The sequence below is a fragment of the Nycticebus coucang genome, chromosome 8, assembly GCF_027406575.1.
Source record: "Nycticebus coucang isolate mNycCou1 chromosome 8, mNycCou1.pri, whole genome shotgun sequence".
NCBI classification, from domain to species: Eukaryota; Metazoa; Chordata; class Mammalia; order Primates; family Lorisidae; genus Nycticebus; species Nycticebus coucang.
In genome coordinates this window covers 42,384,551-42,402,664 of record NC_069787.1, presented here as the reverse complement: position 1 = coordinate 42,402,664, position 18,114 = coordinate 42,384,551, and the positions used below count along the sequence as shown (strand labels likewise).

The 18,114-nt window shown below is 38.7% G+C and overlaps 1 protein-coding gene across 1 annotated transcript in view; it reads right to left on the bottom strand.

The window, feature by feature from the left end:
• DENND6A (DENN domain containing 6A) overlaps nucleotides 1–18,114 on the bottom strand; it is an 89,405-nt gene that overhangs the window by 35,798 nt on the left and 35,493 nt on the right. The window contains exons 6-9 of the mRNA XM_053600041.1: nucleotides 17,125–17,230; nucleotides 16,269–16,348; nucleotides 14,458–14,520; nucleotides 12,778–12,833 (exon numbers count right to left, since the gene is read on the bottom strand). Coding sequence (XP_053456016.1) covers nucleotides 12,778–12,833; nucleotides 14,458–14,520; nucleotides 16,269–16,348; nucleotides 17,125–17,230 — 305 coding nt within the window. The remainder of the gene's footprint in view (nucleotides 1–12,777; nucleotides 12,834–14,457; nucleotides 14,521–16,268; nucleotides 16,349–17,124; nucleotides 17,231–18,114) is intronic.

Sequence of the window (18,114 nt, the reverse complement as noted above, 5' to 3'; positions counted from 1 at the left end):
TGCTATTTATATGATATGTCCAGAATAGGCAGATCCATACAGACATAAAGTAAGTTAACAGTGGCAAGAAGCTAGGGTGAAAAAGAAATGGGAACTGCTGATGGCCTTACTTTTTGAAGCAATGAAAATGTTCTTAAATTAATTAGTATTGATGATTGTACAACTTTGTGGCTACTGAAAATTATACAGTATAAAAATATATCTCAATGTTATTTAATTACAAAAAAACAAAAAAACCCAAAGATAAACTTGGAGTGTCTTAGAACAGAAAACAAGGAAGTATTCAAAGAACCACAGGGATGTGTCAAAACAATCCAGCAACCAGCTTCAAGTGGGCTCTCACTGGCCTAACTGGAGACAATTTGAACATCAAAACAGGTAAGAATAATGGATAATAATTCATTAATTAATACATGAAATTAAGAATACACACATAAAATAATGTGGTAACTTAAAATGTCTCTAAAATTTTTTATATTCTTTTCAAAACATGGAGCCTAATATACACAGTTTCAAAGTACCTGCCACAAAATAATTAATTACAAAGGAAAAAAGAATAACCTATTTGTGGAGATGCTTAGAGGACATCACATAAATCAAGTGATCAAAATGAACATCATCAATAATGAGGCAAGATAAACTTGTATACCACCTCCCTGACAAAGATGCAGAGACTAACAACAGACTCCTCAGAAATTAAAAAAATCCTTAATAGATATTACAAGAAACTCTAGTCTCAGAAATATAAAAATCTGAAGGAAATTGACCAATACTTGGAAGCATGCCACCTTCCAAGACTTAGCCAGAATCAAATGGAAATGTTGACCAGGCCTATATCAAGTTCTGAAATAGCATCAACTACACAAAATCTCCCTAAAAAGAAAAGCCTGGGACCAGATGGCTTCACATTAGAATTCTAGCAAACCTTTAAAGAACTGGTACCTATATTATTCAACCTTTTCCAAAATATAGAAAAAGAAGGAATACTATCCAACACATTCTATGAAGCAAACATCACCTTGATCCCCACACCAGGAAAAGAACCAACAAGAAAAGAAAACTATAGACCAATATCACTAATGAATATTGATGCAAAAATATTCAACAAGATCCTAGCAAACAGAATCCAGCAACATATCAAACAAATTATACCGATGACCAAGTGGGTTGTATCCCAGTGTCTCAAGGCTGGTTCAATATACGTAAATCTATAAATATAATTAATCACATAAACAAATTACAAAACAAAGACCATATGATTCTCTCAATTGATACGGAAAAAGCTTTTGATAATATCCAGCATCTTTTCATGACCAGAACACTTAAGAAAATTGGTATAGAAAGGACATTTCTTAAACTGATAGAGGCCATCTACGGCAAAGCCACAGCCAATATCATATTGAATGGAGTTAAATTGAAATCATTTCCACTCAGATCAGGAACCAGGCAAGGTTGCCCATTGTCTCCACTGCTCTTCAACATTATAATGGAAGTCTTAGCCATCACAATTAGAGAAGAAAAGGCGATCAAGGGTATCCAACATAGGGTCAGAAGAGATCAAACTTTCGCTCTTCGCAGATGATATGATTGTATATCTGGAAAACACCAGGGATTCTACTACAAAACTCTTAAAAGAGGGCGGCGCCTGTGGCTCAGTCGGTAAGGCGCCGGTCCCATATACCGAGGGTGGCGGGTTCAAACCCGGCCCTGGGTGAACTGCAAACCAAAAAATAGCTGGGCGTTGTGGCAGACGCCTGTAGTCCCAGCTACTCGGGAGGCTGAGGCAAGAGAATCGCTTAAGCCCAGGAGTTGGAGGTTGCTGTGAGCTGTGGAATGCCATGGCACTCTACCGAGGGCCATAAAGTGAGACTCTGTCTCTACAAAAAAAAAAAAAAAATCAAATGAACTAAAAAATAAATAAATAAATATTGGGCGGCGCCTGTGGCTCAGTCGGTAAGGCGCCGGCCCCATATACCAAGGGTGGTGGGTTCAAACCCGGCCCCAGCTGAACTGCAACCAATAAATAGCTGGGCGTTGTGCAGTCGCCAGTAGTCCCAGCTGCTCAGGAGGCTGAGGCAAGAGAATCGCTTAAGCCCAGGAGTTGGAGGTTGCTGTGAGCTGTGTGAGGCCACAGCACTCTACCAAGGGCCATAAAGTGAGACTCTGTCTCTACAAAGAAAAAAAAAAAAATCTCTTAGAAGTGATCAAGGATTACAGCAGTGTCTCAGGTTAGAAAATCAACACTCATAAATCTGTAGCCTTTATACATACCAACAACAGTCATGCTGAAAAAAAAAAACAGTCAAGGACTCTATTCCATTCACAGTAGTGTCAAAGAAGATGAAATATTTGGGAGTTTACCTAACAAAGGACGTGAAAGAACTTTATAAAGAGAACTACGAAACTCTAAGAAAAGAAATAGCTGAAAATGTTAACAAATGGAAATACATACCATGCTCATGGCTGGGAAGAATCAACATTATTAAAATGTCCATTACCACTCACAGCAATATACAATTTTAATGCAATCCCTATTAAAGCTCCACTGTCATACTTTAAAGATTTCGAAAAAATAATACTTCATTTTATATGGAATCAGAAAAAACTTCAAATGGCCAAGACATTACTCAAAAATAAAAACAAAGCACAAGGAATCACACTATCAGACCTCAGACTATACTATAAATTGACAGTGATCAAAACAGCATGGTACTGGCACAAAAACAGAGAGGTAGATGTATGGAACAGAATAGAGAACCAAGAGATGAACCCAGCTACTTACTATTATTTGATCTTTGACAAGCCAAGACAGGCACACGGCCTACAGACATATGAAAAAATGCTCATCATCCTTAATCATCAGAGAAATGCAAATCTCGAGATATCATCTAACTCCAATAAGATTAGCCCACATCACAAAATCCCAAAACAGAGATGTTGGCATGGATGCGGAGAAAAGGGAACACTTCTACACTGCTGGTGGGAATGCAAACTAATACGTTCCTTTTGGAAAGATGTTTGGAGAACACTTAGGGATCTAAAAATAGACCTGCCATTCAATCCTACAATTCCTCTACTAGGTATATATCCAGAAGACCAAAAATCACATTATAATAAAGATATTTGTACTAGAATGCTTATTGCAGCCCAATTCATAATTGCTAAGTCACAGAAAAATCCCAAGTGCCCATCGACCCATGAATGGATTAATAAATTGTAGCATATGTACACCACGGTATATTATGCAGCCTTAAGGAAAGATGAAGACTTTACCTCTTTCATGTTTACATGGATGGAGCTGGAACATATTCTTCTTAGCAAAGAATCTCAAGAATGGAAGAAAAAGTATTCAGTGTACTCAGCTCTACTATGAAACCAATTTATAGCTTTCATATGAAAGCTATGAACCAAATATAGCCCAAGAATATGGGGAAAGGGGAGAGGGAAAGGAGGGGAGCGAGAAGGATGGTGGAAGAAGGGTAATTGGTGGGACCACACCTACAGTCTATCTTACAAAAGGGTACATGTGAAATTTACTAAATGTAGAATATAAATGTCTTAACACAATAATTAAGAAAATGCTGTGAAGGCTATGTTAACCAGTTTGATGAAAATATTTGAAATTGTATATAAAACCAGCACATTGTACCCCATGATTGCATTAATGTACACAGCTATGATTTAATAAAAAAATAATTCCACAGCACATTTAAATTATGTTGATCCAGAAAATGAGAAAAAAAAATATACTTACTGTGCTTTGAACTTCTTTTGAAAATAATTTAATTAATGATATTATATATTTTTTGCAACACACTTAAGATCCTCTCACAGCACACCAGTTGAAAACCACTGCTCTAAAGCATTGAAGGATGATAGGGCATCAGGTTTCTTACTACCAAATAGCACAGGAAAAAAAAGTTTTCTGTACTCTACTTACCACTTTTCTATAGGTTTGTAAAAATATGCCAAGGAAAATGAGAAAAGGCCTACATGGAAATACCTGACAAACTCACTTTAACAATGAAATGTCCTTAAAGCACTGAAGTGCAAATTACTATCTTTCAATTATAATAATATATTCTCAATAAAGGGCACAAATAGAAGATAGGAAGTACAGGTATGAGATGAAACATTCCCTGAAACATTTGTAATAACTACACTGATAATATGTTATATATAAAGTAGTTTTACTGGGGAGAGGTGAGTTTTTAATATTCAAGAAAAGATAACTGTATCCAGTATTAGTATGCATCAAACTGCAGTGCAGAATTACTAAAATGAGGGGTCTGTAAGGAAATCACAGAGTCTTTTCATTTTTTATTTATTTTTGAGACATAGTCTCATTATGTTGCCCTTGGGAGAGTGCCGTGCCATTACACTCACAGCAACCTCAAACTCTTGGGCTCAAGAGATTCTCTTGCCTCAGCCTCACAAGTAGCTAGGACTATAGGCGCCCACCATAAAGCCTGGCTATTTTTCTTGCTGTTGTTTTCATTGTTGTCGGGCAGGCCTGGGCTGGATTCAAACCCACCAGCTCCAGTGTATGTGGCTGGTGCCCTAGCTGCTGAGCTACAAGCGCTGAGCCAGAGTCTTTTTATTTTTACTGATTGATAGTAGAGACACAGTTTCACTATGTCACCCAGGCTGGTCTCAAACTCCCCTCACTGTGGCCTCCCAAAGTGGCAGGATTTCAAGTATTAGCTACCATGCCTAGTCTCACAATCCTTTTTTGGCACCACTTTTACATCCCCATTTGGGAGCACCATGCCTTATGTGAAGCTTCCACCACCAAAACAGCCATCCCCTGGAAAAAATTAGAAATTCACCCCTAAGAAATAAATGTGTCAATCCTTTGAGAAAGGTACAGCATGATATTGTAATCCTAAAATTTAAAAGAGAGTAGTGTTTCTCAGAGAACATCACATGCGCTTTATGTTAGTACACTTTCTTACACTTTGCAACATAAAAACATCCATAATTGTTGTCTACTCTGACAATGCCATAGAAAGCCAAAATGATTTCATTCTCAAGTCTCAATGAGGGCGATGGAAGAAGATAGAAGGAAGGGCATAAATGATATGCTTCTCACTTTACTGGGAACCAGTAGCAATTATAATCAGGTAAAAATGAACCTAACTGTAAGGCAGTGACTTTCCACTACCAGTGTGCATGCCACTGGCCACTTCTCTGGCATGCCATAAGAAGATTTTAAGTGTGCTGAGACAATTTTTGAAGATCATTAAATAAATTATTTTTTTTGAGACAGAGCCTCAAGCTGTCACCCTGGGTAGAGTGCGTGGCATCACAGCGCACAGCAACCTCCAACTCCTGGGCTCAAGCGATTCTCCTGCCTCCACTCCCAAGTACCTGGGATCACATGCTCCTGCCACAATGCCCGACTATTTTTTGGTTGCAGCAGTCATTGTTGTTTGGCGGGTCCGGGCTGGATTCGAACCCGCCAGCTCAGGTGTATGTGGCTGGCGCCTTAGCCACTTGAGCCACAGGTGCTGAGACAAATAAATTATTTTCAAAAGAAGTTCAAGACAGACATGGTGACTCACGCCTATAATTCTAGCACTCTGGGAGGCTGAGACAGGTAGATCACCTGAGCTCAGGAGTTCAAGACCAGCCTGAGCAAGAATGAGACCCCCATCTCTAAAAATAGCCAGGCATCATGGCGAGTGCCTGTGGTCCCAGCTACTTAGGAGGCTGAGGCAAGAGAATCACTTGAGGCTCAGCCCCTGTTGTACAGTGGTTACAGTGCTGGACACATGCACCAAGGCTGGTGGGTTCAAACCTGGCCCGGGCCAGCTAAACAGCAATGACAACTGCAACAAAAAAATATCTGAACATTGTGGTGGTGCCTATAATCCCAATTACTTGGGAGGCTGAGGCAAGAGAATTGCTCCAATCCCAAGATTGGAGGTTACTGTGAGCTGTGATGCTACGGCACCCTACCGAGGGCGACATAGAAAAACTGTTTCAAAAAAAAAAAAAGAGAGAGAGAGAAACGCTTGAGCCCAGGAATTTGAGGTTGCTGTGAGCTATGATGCCACCACACGCTACCCTACCCTGTCTCAAAAGCAAAAAACAAAAATCAAAAAAAAAAAAGTTCAAAGCACAGTACGTATACTGGGGTTTTTGCTATTTTTTTGATCAACATTTTTGATCAATGTAAGTGTGCTGCAAAAGTTTATAGGTTCAAGTGAGATAAAAAAAGCTGAAAACACTGCTCTAAGGCATGAGATTTTCAGTTTCTTTCAACAGAAAACTGCCTTTCTAATCCCAATTTTTTTCTTTTTTTAAGACAGAATCTCACTTGGTCACCCTTGGTAGACCGTGGTATCTTATCTCACAGCAACCTCAAACTCTTGAGTTCAAGCAATCCTCTTGCTTCAGCCTTCTTTTTTTTTTGGCTAATAAAGGTATTTATTTATTTATTTATTATTATTTTTTTAATTGTTGGGGGTTCATTGAGGGTACAATAAGCCACGTTACACTGATTGCAATTGTTAGGTAAAGTCCCTCTTGCAATCATGTCTTGCCCCCATAAAGTGTGACACCCACCAAGGCCCCACCCCCCTCCCTCCGTCCCTCTTTCTGCTTTTCCTCCCCCCTCTTGCTTCAGCCTTCTAAGTAGCTGGGACTACCGACATCTGCCACAACGTCTGTCTATCTTTTAGAGACGGGGTCTCGCTCTAGCTCAAGCTGGTCTCAAACTTGTGAGCTCTGGCAATCCACCCGCCTCAGCTGCCTAGAGTGCTGGGATTATAGGTATAAACCACCAAGCCTGGCCCCTCTAATCCCAATTTAAAAACTGAATGAGAAAATAATTTTTGTTATCAAGAAAGCTAACACCAAAGGCAGTCTTTGGAATAGTAGCTTAAGAAGCCCTGACCTAGTGAAAGGAGCCCCTACACTCAACTATATATCTTGACACTCAAATTCAAATGCCTTTCTAGGTCTTTGTCCTTTGCTCTCAAACTCAGTCTTGATGTACAACTACCACCCTCAATATAACTCATAAATATTCAAATTTCCTTTCATACTAATAAATGTGAAAGGTAAGCTCTACAAACATAAAACAAAGAGTACTATTACAAATACAACACTAAATCAGCTGTCAGATATTAAATGTTTGACATAGTACTATCACTGTGGGATTATTTTTCAAGGTTTGGTGTATGTGGCTGGCACCCTAACTGCTAAGCCTGGGCACTAAGCCCATACACAAAATTATTTAAAATATTGTATAAAATTACCTTTAGGATATGTGTCTAAAGTGTATGTGAAACATAAATGAATTCTGTGTTTACACCTTAGTATTAGCCCCTAAATAATGCAATATATATATATATATGCAAAATTCCAAAATCAAAAACAGTTCTTGTCCCAAGCATTTCAGACAAGGAACAGTCAAGCTATTTCATAGAAACAAAGATAATGGATAATAAACAAAATAGGCCGGACATGATAGCTCAGTCCTGTAATTCTAGCACTCTGAGAGGCTGAGGTAGGTGGATTGCTTAAGCTCAAGAGTTTGACATCAGCCTGAGCAAAAGTGAGACCTGTCTTTACTAAAAATAAAAAAGCTAGCAGGAAGTGGTGGTGCATGCCTGCAGTCCCAGCTACCTGGAAGGCTGAGGCAAGAGGATTGCTCAGGCCCAAGAATTTGAGGTTGCTGTGATCAATGATGCTACAACACTCCATCCAAGGCAACAGAGGAAGACTCTGTGTCAAAAAAAAAAAAGATAATAAGAAAACAAGAGCGGCACCTGTGGCTCAGTGGGCAGGGCACTGGCCCCATATACTGAGGGTGGTGGGTTCAAACCCAGCCCCGGCCAAACTGCAACAAAAAAATAGTCAAGCATTGTGGCGGGCGCCTATAGTCCCAGCTACTCGGGAGGCTGAGGCAAGGGAATAGCCTAAGCCCAGGAGTTGGAGGTTGCTGTGAGCCAGGTTACGCCACGGCATTCTACCAAAGGCAATAAAGTGAGACTCTGTCTCTACAAAAAAAAAAAAAAAAAAAAGAATAATAAACAAAATAGTATAAGACTCATACCCAGAAGTTCAAAGAAAAATAATGTGTGACAATTGAATACTACATTACCTTATGCTTATTCTTCAACTTATTCCTCCATGAGTCAATTATCGAAACTATAAATAGTAAGCATCCCTCTTAATATATTTTTCCTGTAATATTTATTCATTTATTTGGGGGGGCACTCCCTCTTTTCATTCTAATAATGCTATAACATAATTTTTAAAAGAAAATTGCTTTAAAATCACATTTATAATTCATAAACTGTAAAATTCCCCTTACCAAAAACAAAAAATAGTGCTATCACCTCAAAAAATTCCCTCATTCCCTTTGTAGTTGGTTTCTCTCCCCGAGTCCTAAGCAAACACTGATCTAACTTCTGCCGGTACCATTTTGTCCTTTCCAGAATATTTGGTGGTGCCTGTAGCTCAAGCGGCTAAGGTGCCAGCCACATACACCAGAGCTGGCAGGTCCGAATCTGGCACGGGCCTGCCAAACAATAACAACTGCAACTAAAAAATAGCCGGGTGTTGTACTGGGCACCTGTAATCCCAGCTACCTGAGAGGCTGAGGCAAGAGACTTGCTTAAGCCCGGGAGTTTGAGGTTGCTGTGAGCTGTGATGCCACAGCACTCTACCCAGGGATATAGCTCAAGGCTCTGTCTCAAAAAAAAAAAAAGAGTATCATATAAATGGAGTCATTCAGTAAGAATCTTTTAAAAATCTGGCTTCTAGACTGAAACTGGACCCACACCTTTCACCATTAACTAAGATAGACTCTCACTGGATTAAAGATTTAAACTTAAGGGATGAAACTATAAAAATACTAGAAGAGGGCAGCACCTGTGGCTCAGTGGGCAGGGCGCTGGCCCCATATACCGAGGGTGGCGGGTTCAAACCCAGCCCCAGCCAAACTGCAACAAAAAAATAGCCGGAAAAAAAAAATTAAAAAAAAAAAAAATACCTGGGCGTTGTGGTGGGCGCCTGTAGTCCCAGCTTCTTGGGAGGCTGAGGCAAGAGAATTGCCTAAGACCAGAAGTTGGAGGTTGCTGTGAGCAGGGTGACACCATGGCACTCTACTGAGGGTGATAAAATGAAACTCTGTCTCTACCAAAAAAAAATACTAGAAGAAAGTGCAGGGAAAACTCATGAAGAAATCGGCCTGGGCGAATATTTTATGAGGAAGACCCCCCAGGCAATTGAAGCAGCTTCAAAAATACACTACTGGGACTTGATCAAACTAAAAAGCTTCTGCACAGCCAAGAACACAGTAAGAAAAGCAAGCAGACAGCCCTCAGAATGGGAGAAGATATTTGCAGGTTATGTCTCTGACAAAGGCTTAATAACCAGAATCCACAGAGAACTCAAACGTATTAGCAAGAAAAGAACAAGTGATCCTATCTCAGATTGGGCAAGAGACTTGAAGAAAAACTTCTCTGAAGAAGACAGGCACACAGCCTACAGACATATGAAAAAATGCTCATCATCCTTAATCGTAAGAGAAATGCAAATCAAAATGCCTCTGAGATATCATCTAACTCCAGTAAGATTAGCCCATATCACAAAATCCCAAGACCAGAGATGTTGGCGTGGATGTGGAGAAAAGGGAACACTTCTACACTGCTGGTAGGAATGCAAACTAATACGTTCCTTTTGGAAAGATGTTTGGAGAACACTTAGAGACCTAAAAATAGACCTGCCATTCGATCCTACAATTCCTCTACTAGGTATATGCCCAGAAGACCAGAAAATCACATTATAACAAAGATATTTGTACCAGAATGCTTATTGCAGCCCAATTCATAATTGCTAAGTCATGGAAGAAGCCCAAGTGCCCAAAGATCCACGAATGGATTAATAAATTGTGGTATATATACACCATGGAATATTATGCAGCCTTAAAGAAAGATGAAGACTTTACCTCTTTCATGTTTACATGGATGGGGCTGGAACATATTCTTCTTAGTAAAGTATCTCAAGAATGGAATAAAAAGTATCCAATGTACTCAACCCTTCTATGAAACTAATTTATAGCTTTCATATGAAAGCTATAACCCAATTATAACCTAAGAATAGGGGAAAAGAGGGGAGGATGGGCAGAGGAAGGGTAATTAGTGGGACCACACCTATGGTGCATCTTACAAGGGTACATGTGAAATTTACTAAATGTAGAATATAAATGTCTTAACACAATAACTAAGAAAATGCCAGGAAGGCTATGTTAACCAGTGTGATGAAATATGTCAAATGGTATATAAAACCAGTGTATGGTGCCCCATGATTGCATTAATGTACATGCTATGATTTAATAATAAAAAAAAACTGGCTTCTATCACTTGGCAAAATGCTTCTGAAAGTCATCTATGTTGTTATACGTATTAATGGTTCCTTGTATTTTTTACTGCTGAGTAGTATTCCATGTGCATGCATGTATTACAAAATGTATTATATTTTGTTTAGTCACTTAGCATTTGCTGGACAGTTAGGCATTTGGTTTTGTCCACTTTTATGCTGTTATGAATAAAGCCGCTATATAAACATTTGCATACAGGTCTTTATGTAGACATGTTTTCATTTTTATTGAGTAAATACCTAGTAATGGGATTATTGTGCTGTCCTGGGAGCAAATATGCAATAAATCAAGGCTATCAGTAAAATTTTTACTAATCAATCTTTGTTCTTTCTTTTTAACTAATCAATCTTTGAAGCAGTATTCCATGTAGTTTAAAAGTCATCCAAAGGTGTGGTGACTCACACCTCTAATCCTAGCTCTCTGGAAGGCCAAGGCAGGTAGGTTGCTTGAACTCAGGAATTCCAGACCAGCCTGAGCAAGAGTGAGACCCCATCTCTACTAAAAACAGAAAAACTATTCTGGCATTGTGGTGGGCATCTGTAGTCTCAGCTACTCTGGAGGGTGAAGCAAGAGGATCAATCACCAGAGCAAAAAAGTCTGAGGTTGCTGTGAGCTATGACGCAACAGCACTCTATCCAGGGCAACAGTGAGATTGTCTCAAAACAAACAAACAAACAAAAAGTCATCCAAAACAAAAAAGACCCCATCAAAAATAAATAAATAAATAAATGAATGAATAAAACCTATGTTTTTCACAACTCTTTCAGTATTCAGTAATCACTCATTTATAACAGTGGTATCACAAGCTGGGTTATACAACAGCAACACCTGGGGAGCTACCCTGTTTCCCCGAAAATAAGACAGTGTCTTATTTTAAGGTGTGCTCCCAAAGATGCGCTAGGTCTTATTTTCAGGGGACGTCTTATCTTTCCTGTAAGTAGGTCTTATTTTCGGAAGATGTCTTATTTTCGGGGAAACAGGGTAGAACTTGAGCACCATTCCAGAGATTCTTAGAATTAGCTTCTCTAATACCAGTACTTTTTCTTTTTTAAGTGCTAGAGCAACAAAAATAATTTTATGGTTGGGGGTCACCACAATATGAGGAACGGTATTAAAGGGTTGCGACATTAGGAAGGTTGAGAACCACTGTGCTAGATATCTCTTTTTTGTCTTTTAATCTTGCATTTTGAAATTTTTCAAATATACAGAAAATAAAGACAATAGTTTAAGAACATTCCTAAACATATCACTTATATATGACTATATATAAATTTTTTTTTTTTTAATTGTTGGGGATTCATTGAGGGTACAATAAGCCAGGTTACACTGATTGCAATTGTTAGGTAAAGTCCCTCTTGCAATCATGTCTTGCCCCCATAAAGTGTGACACACACCAAGGCCCCACCCCCCTCCCTCCGTCCCTCTGCTTCCCCCCCCATAACCTTAATTGTCATATATAAAATTTTTTTTAAGACAACTTTGTTACCCTTAGTACAGTGTTGTGGCATTACAGCTCACAGCAATCTTAAACTCTTAGGCTCAAAAGATCCTCTTGCCTCAACCTCCCAAGCAGCTGGGACTACCTGCCACAATGCCTGGCTATTTTTAGTGATGGGGTCTCCTTCTTGCTCAGGCTGGTCTCGAACTCCTGAGCGCAGACAATCTAAGCTACCTCCCAGAATGCTAAGATTACAGACGTAAGCCACAATGCCTGGCCTTAGATTTGACAATATTTGCCACCACTTTCTACAGCTACTTTTTATATCATTTACAACACAAACCTCATGGCATTTCACCTCCAAATTTAAAATGCATCTCTTTTAAAAAGTTCATTTCTAACATCATTACAATATCATTCTCACATCAAAACAAAAAATTTGTAATACCCAACCCATATCCAAATTTTCCTGTCAAAGCTCATAACATATAGCCAGGGATGAACTATTGATTTATAGCATGTAATATATAATGATTATTTTATTCCAATTCCACATCCTATGTAAGAATATCTGGTTGTTGTTTAGAGACAGAGTCTTGCTCTGTCGCCTAGACTGGAGTGTAGTGGGATGATCATAGCTTCACTGTAACCTCCAGTTCCTAGCCTCAAGCAATCCATTCCCTTGGCCTTCAGAGTAGCTGGGACTATAAGCACCCATCACTGCTAATTTTTTCTTTTAATTTTTTATAGAGACACAGTCTCGCTGTGTTGCCCAGGCTGGTCTGGTACTCTTGCTCTCAAGCAATCCTCCATCCTTAGCCTCCCAGAGTGCAGATATTGCAGGCCAAAACCACTGCTGCTCCAGACTGTTTTTAAAATAAGTTAATAACAACATCACAAAGCAGAAGAGAGAAAGGCAGTTAATAAAATATTTATTCTTTACCTGAAAAGATCCACCTCATGAACAGTAGGTAAAATAACAGATATATGTGTGTCTGCCTAAGAGATAAAAAAGAAAAATAATAATGAAGCTATCATCAAAATTTGAAGAAATTAATTTTTAAAATACATCTTTCTGTCTCATTATCAATAAGCCATGATGCCCTGTCTTCCTTTTTAAGATTGTCTTCCTTGGGGGTGGCACCTGTGGCTCAAGGAGTAGGGCGCTGGCCCCATATACCGGAGGTGGCAGGTTCAAACCTGGCCCCAGCCAAAAAATGAAAATAAAGAAATAAATAAGATTGTCTTCCTCTAGGAGCAGCCAGAGGAGAAAATGAGTCTTATCAGTCTCTCTTAATATATCAGAAAATTAAGAATAATTCGGATACCATGATGTTTGACTATTACATTAATTCACAACTATATGACATACTACCGTAAATACTAATTGATATATGTAGCAAGCAAAATTCATTTTCCTGCTGCTTTCCATTTTTGTTTAATTCAAAAAACAACAGGATTGCTATCCCAGTTAAATACAATAGTTAAAATATTTCAAGTGAGAGGCAGGCTGCAGTGGCTCAACCCCAGTTAAAATATTTCAAGCAAGTTCAGGGCGTGGTATCTCACGCCTATAATCTTAGTACTCTCGGAGGCTAAGACCTGTGGCTTGCTTGAGCTCAGGAATTCCTGAGCAAGAGCGAGACCCCATCTCTAAAAATAGTTGGGTGTTGTGTGGTGGGCACCCATAGTCCCAGCTACTCAGGAGGCTAAACAAGAGGATGGCTCGAGCTCAGGAGTTTGAGGCTGCTGTGAGCTATGACGCCAAGGCACTCTAAGTAGGTCGACAGAGTGAGATTTTGTCTCAAAAAAAAGATCTTTTTTTTTTTTTCATATGAAAACTTCAACCCCACCCATGAACAGATGTTGCTTCTGGAAAAATAAAAGGCAAAATACTTTTGACTGAGTCTACTAAAATCAGAAGTCTGCTGGATACTCTCATAAGATAAGAAGTTTGCCAGAATCAAACATTGTTGGAAAAAAAATTATTTTTTCATTGTCTTTACAATTACAGCATAAATTCTGAGTTCTAGTATCTACTGGAAAAATAATGAGAAAAAAATTTACAAAGTTTATTGCCAATTCATTAAAAATTACATAATGGGGCGGCGCCTGTGGCTCAAGGAGTAGGGCGCTGGTCCCATATGCCGGAGGTGGCGGGTTCAAACCCAGCCCCAGCCAAAAACCACAAAAAAAAAAATAAATAAATAAAAATTACATAATGGGGCGGCACCTGTGGCTCAGTGCGTAGGGCGCTGGCCCCATATACCGAGGGTGGCAGGTTCAAACCCGGCCCCGGCCAAATTGCAACCAAAAAAATAGCCGGGCGTTGTGGCGGGCGCCTGTAGTCCCAGCTACTCGGGAGGGTGAGGCAAGAGAATCGCTTAAGCCCAGGAGTTGGAGGTTGCTGTGAGCTGTGTGATGCCACAGCACTCTACCAAGGGCCATAAAGTGAGACTCTGTCTCTACAAAAAAAAAAATTAAAAAAAAAAAAAAAAAATTACATAATGGATACTTTAGTAATATTCAGAAATATATAATAAACCCAAGAACCTCTGCATTTGCTAGTTTAAAGTCTGTTAAAAAGTCTGTTAAAGAGACTATTTGTGCTGGATCATTCTACCTGCTGAGTTAACTGCACTATTTGTGTTGTTCCAGGCTTGTCATGATATGTGGGAATCCGTACCTTAAAGAGAAAGAAAAATTATTTTTGGCTATAAAGGAATGAGGGATGAGAAGTTCTCTATTCTGCTCCTAGAAAGGTACACTAAGCAATGTCTAAGGACTTACAAAAACAAAATATTTGTGTGAGAATAAAAAACTAAGGTCATATTTATTTCTAGTCACAGAGAAAGTCAGTAAACCAAGGTCTTCACACCCAAATACGCATAGAAATCACTAACTCACTAAGAAGCAAATGTGTGGGGGGAACAAAAAACAGAAAAGAACAACAACTTTATATCGCTTCCTGTTTATTGGTCTAATTTTTGCTTCATTAATATACACACACCCAAATACACTCTTCAAAGCTGGCCAAACTTCTGGATAAATCACACAGGAAACAATGAGCTATCAATACTACCTTTGATGATTTCCGGGATAAAACATACATGCTACAAAAACCTAAAATACATCTAAATAGAGAATACTGTCAAAAATAATTGCAACTTGGGTCCAGCATAGCGGCTCACACCTATAATCTTAGCACTCTGGGAAGCAAAGGAAGGTGGATCGCTTGAGCTCAGTAGTGAGAACCTGTATCTACTAAACAGACAAATTAGCCAAGTGTTGTGGTGGATGCCTATGGTCTCTGCTGCCTGGGAGGTGGAGGCAGAAATTTGAAGTTGCTGTGAGCTAGGCTGATGCCAGGACACTCTAGCCTGGGGCAACAGAGTGAGACTGCCTCAAAAAAAAAAAAAAAAAAAAAAATTCCAACTTGAGAGTGAATTACAAAACCCTGTAAGAGCAAATTCATATTAGCCTAAGAGTAAAATGCTGAATCATTAAAAAAAAATCACTAGAAAAATGGGGCGACTCACATGTCACTGTTGAAGCTAGTGTAAAAAGCAAGTGTTAAATTTGAGGTTACAAAAATCACATCAATAATTTAGAGTGTTCTGACTTATAAAAACATTATTTGGGATTTAAACATATAAATTAGCTGTGGAAATAAAGTTCATTATATCACCTCAAAAAAAAAAAAAATCACTAGAGAACAATATCCTGAGTATGTTTGATCTGACATTACATGTTAAGAGCATTTAGGACTAAGAATCAGTGGCTTTTCTAATTTCTCTTAATTTTTAGTAATTCATACTCAATTCTATAAGTGATCTGTTTCTGTGTACTACCCATCTCTGATAGAGCCATAGAGTTACAGAATTCTAGGAGGCATAAATTTTATGTTCGCATGTATTGCATATGAATGACATGATGCAATGGGACTGAGGCACCTGAAATGGTGTTACTAATGGTTCTAGAAAGTAGGATGATTAGCTCAGCACCCGTAGCACAGTGGTTACAGCGCCAACCACATACACCAAGGTTGGTGGGTTTGAACCCAGCCCAGGCCAGCTAAACAACGAGAACTGCAACAAAAAATAGCCAGGCATTGTGGTGAGTGCCTGTAGTCCCAGCTACATGGGAAGCTGAGGCAAGAGAATCACTGAAGCCCAAGAGTTTGAGGTTGCTGTGAGCTGTGATGCCATAGCACTCTACCAAGGGCAACATAGTGAGACTCTGTCTCAAAAAAAAAAAACACAAACAAAAAAGAAAGTAGGATGAATTCTGGTATCTCTGTAACATCTCATGTCAATGACAAACAAGTGACACAATAACATGAATAAATGTTATTAGGAAATTGAAAAGTAAAACCCATGTATAAACTTCTACAGAGTTCTTTAAAAAGGAAACAAATGAGACATAAGATATTACCTTCATCACCACCCCCATAATAGGCAGGTGTAATGTTTTCCCTGGCACTGGAGCAGGCCATCGATCAACGTCATTACAAACTGAAAATTTTAACAAGATATTTCCTTAGTATAAGTGGAAATACTAAAGTATTAAAAATGAGCCATTAGAAATCAAAACTCTACAGAGCAAAAAAATACACCAGGAAGAAAGAAAAGTAAAAGGTAAAAGAAAAGTAAAAGTGATGAAAACATCTTACAATTTACTCAGAAATAAACATATATTTTAGGACATAAATCAGTAATTATAATACATTTTTTGAAAGCAACAAACTAATAGGTTTAGAGGGAGTTTTCCCATTCATTTATTACAACTAAAATTAGCTACAAAGGCACACCAGCTAACAGAGGCCTTCCATCTCTATCAAGCTACATAAGGATTTTGGTTCAACAGTACTCTGGAAAATTCATTTATTGTTATCCTAATAAATAGATATCATCAAAGTGGTTAGATAACAAAAACCACAATTTTTTATTTTTTTAGGAAAAAATGCCAGACAAATAGTTTTATACCTCTCATATCAATTATTGCTTAAATTTTTATTGGATTTTTTCGAGTTCATTTTTTTTTTTTTTTTTTTTTGTAGAGACAGGGTCTCACTTTATGGCCCTCGGTAGAGTGCTGTGGCCTCACACAGCTCACAGCAACCTCCAACTCCTGGGCTTAAGCGATTCTCTTGCCTCAGCCTCCCGAGTAGCTGGGACTACAGGCGCCTGCCACAACGCCCGGCTATCGAGTTCATTTTTATCACTCATTTCCAGTAAAATTTTTAAAACTCCATCATAAAGGTATGTAACTCATATAATGTTTAACTCACCTGCTTCCAAATAAGGTTCATTCTTTTCGAAATACTCTGGTGCTATCTGTTTGAGCACAGTGTGAAAGAAATGAATATAAGGTAGTTTGCTGATCAAAACCAACGACTGGAAAGAAAAAAGAAACAGTATTTTTTTAATTGCCTAATGATTATAGTTTGAATTTGCCACTCATTTCTTGCATGAGCAATTTCCTACAAGCTAAAGTCACAAAAAGTGTGGATTTTGAAATAAAAAGGCTTTTACAGTGGATGGTTAAAGGAAACAAACCATAGCTACAGAATGCAAACAATTTAACTTTATTACTATACTTTAAGAGAATAAAGGCATATTTGCAGATATTTCTGATCTGTAGGGTAAAAAATGTTCTATGAACAGACTAACGTCATAGATAATTTCCAAAGTCTGACTCTGTCCTCAGCAAGCATTATCAGGAATTAGCCATATGAACTCCTCCTACCAAGGAGAGAGCATTCTCATTAGTGGTAAGTAACAACAACAACAAAAAAAAAAGGGCGGCACCTGTGGCTCAAAGGAGTAGGGCAGGTTCATATCCAGCTCCATCTACCGGAGGTGGCAGGTTCATATCCAGCCCCGGCCACAAAAAAAAAAAAAGAGGAAGGAGCAAATAGTAGTGCTTTCGTAAAAGACCTATGATCTGTTATTTCACAGTTCAACCAGCTGTCATAGCCATATTCTTAGAAATTGTAACTTTATAGTTTGATCACTTCAGATAAAAATTATGCTGGTTTTCAAAAAATACATTTTTTAAAAATCACTCTCTACCTTTCCATCCAGTATCAATTAGCGGTCAGGGCAAATTCTGATTACAAAGGAAAATGTGTGTCTTGCTAGTTGGGATCAAATAGGACACATTGAATTTTTTTTTTTTTTAGAGACAGTCTCACTTTAGCACCCTCTGTAGAGTGCCATGGCATCACACAGCTCACAGCAACTTCCAACTCCTGGGCTTAGGTGATTCTCTTGTCCCA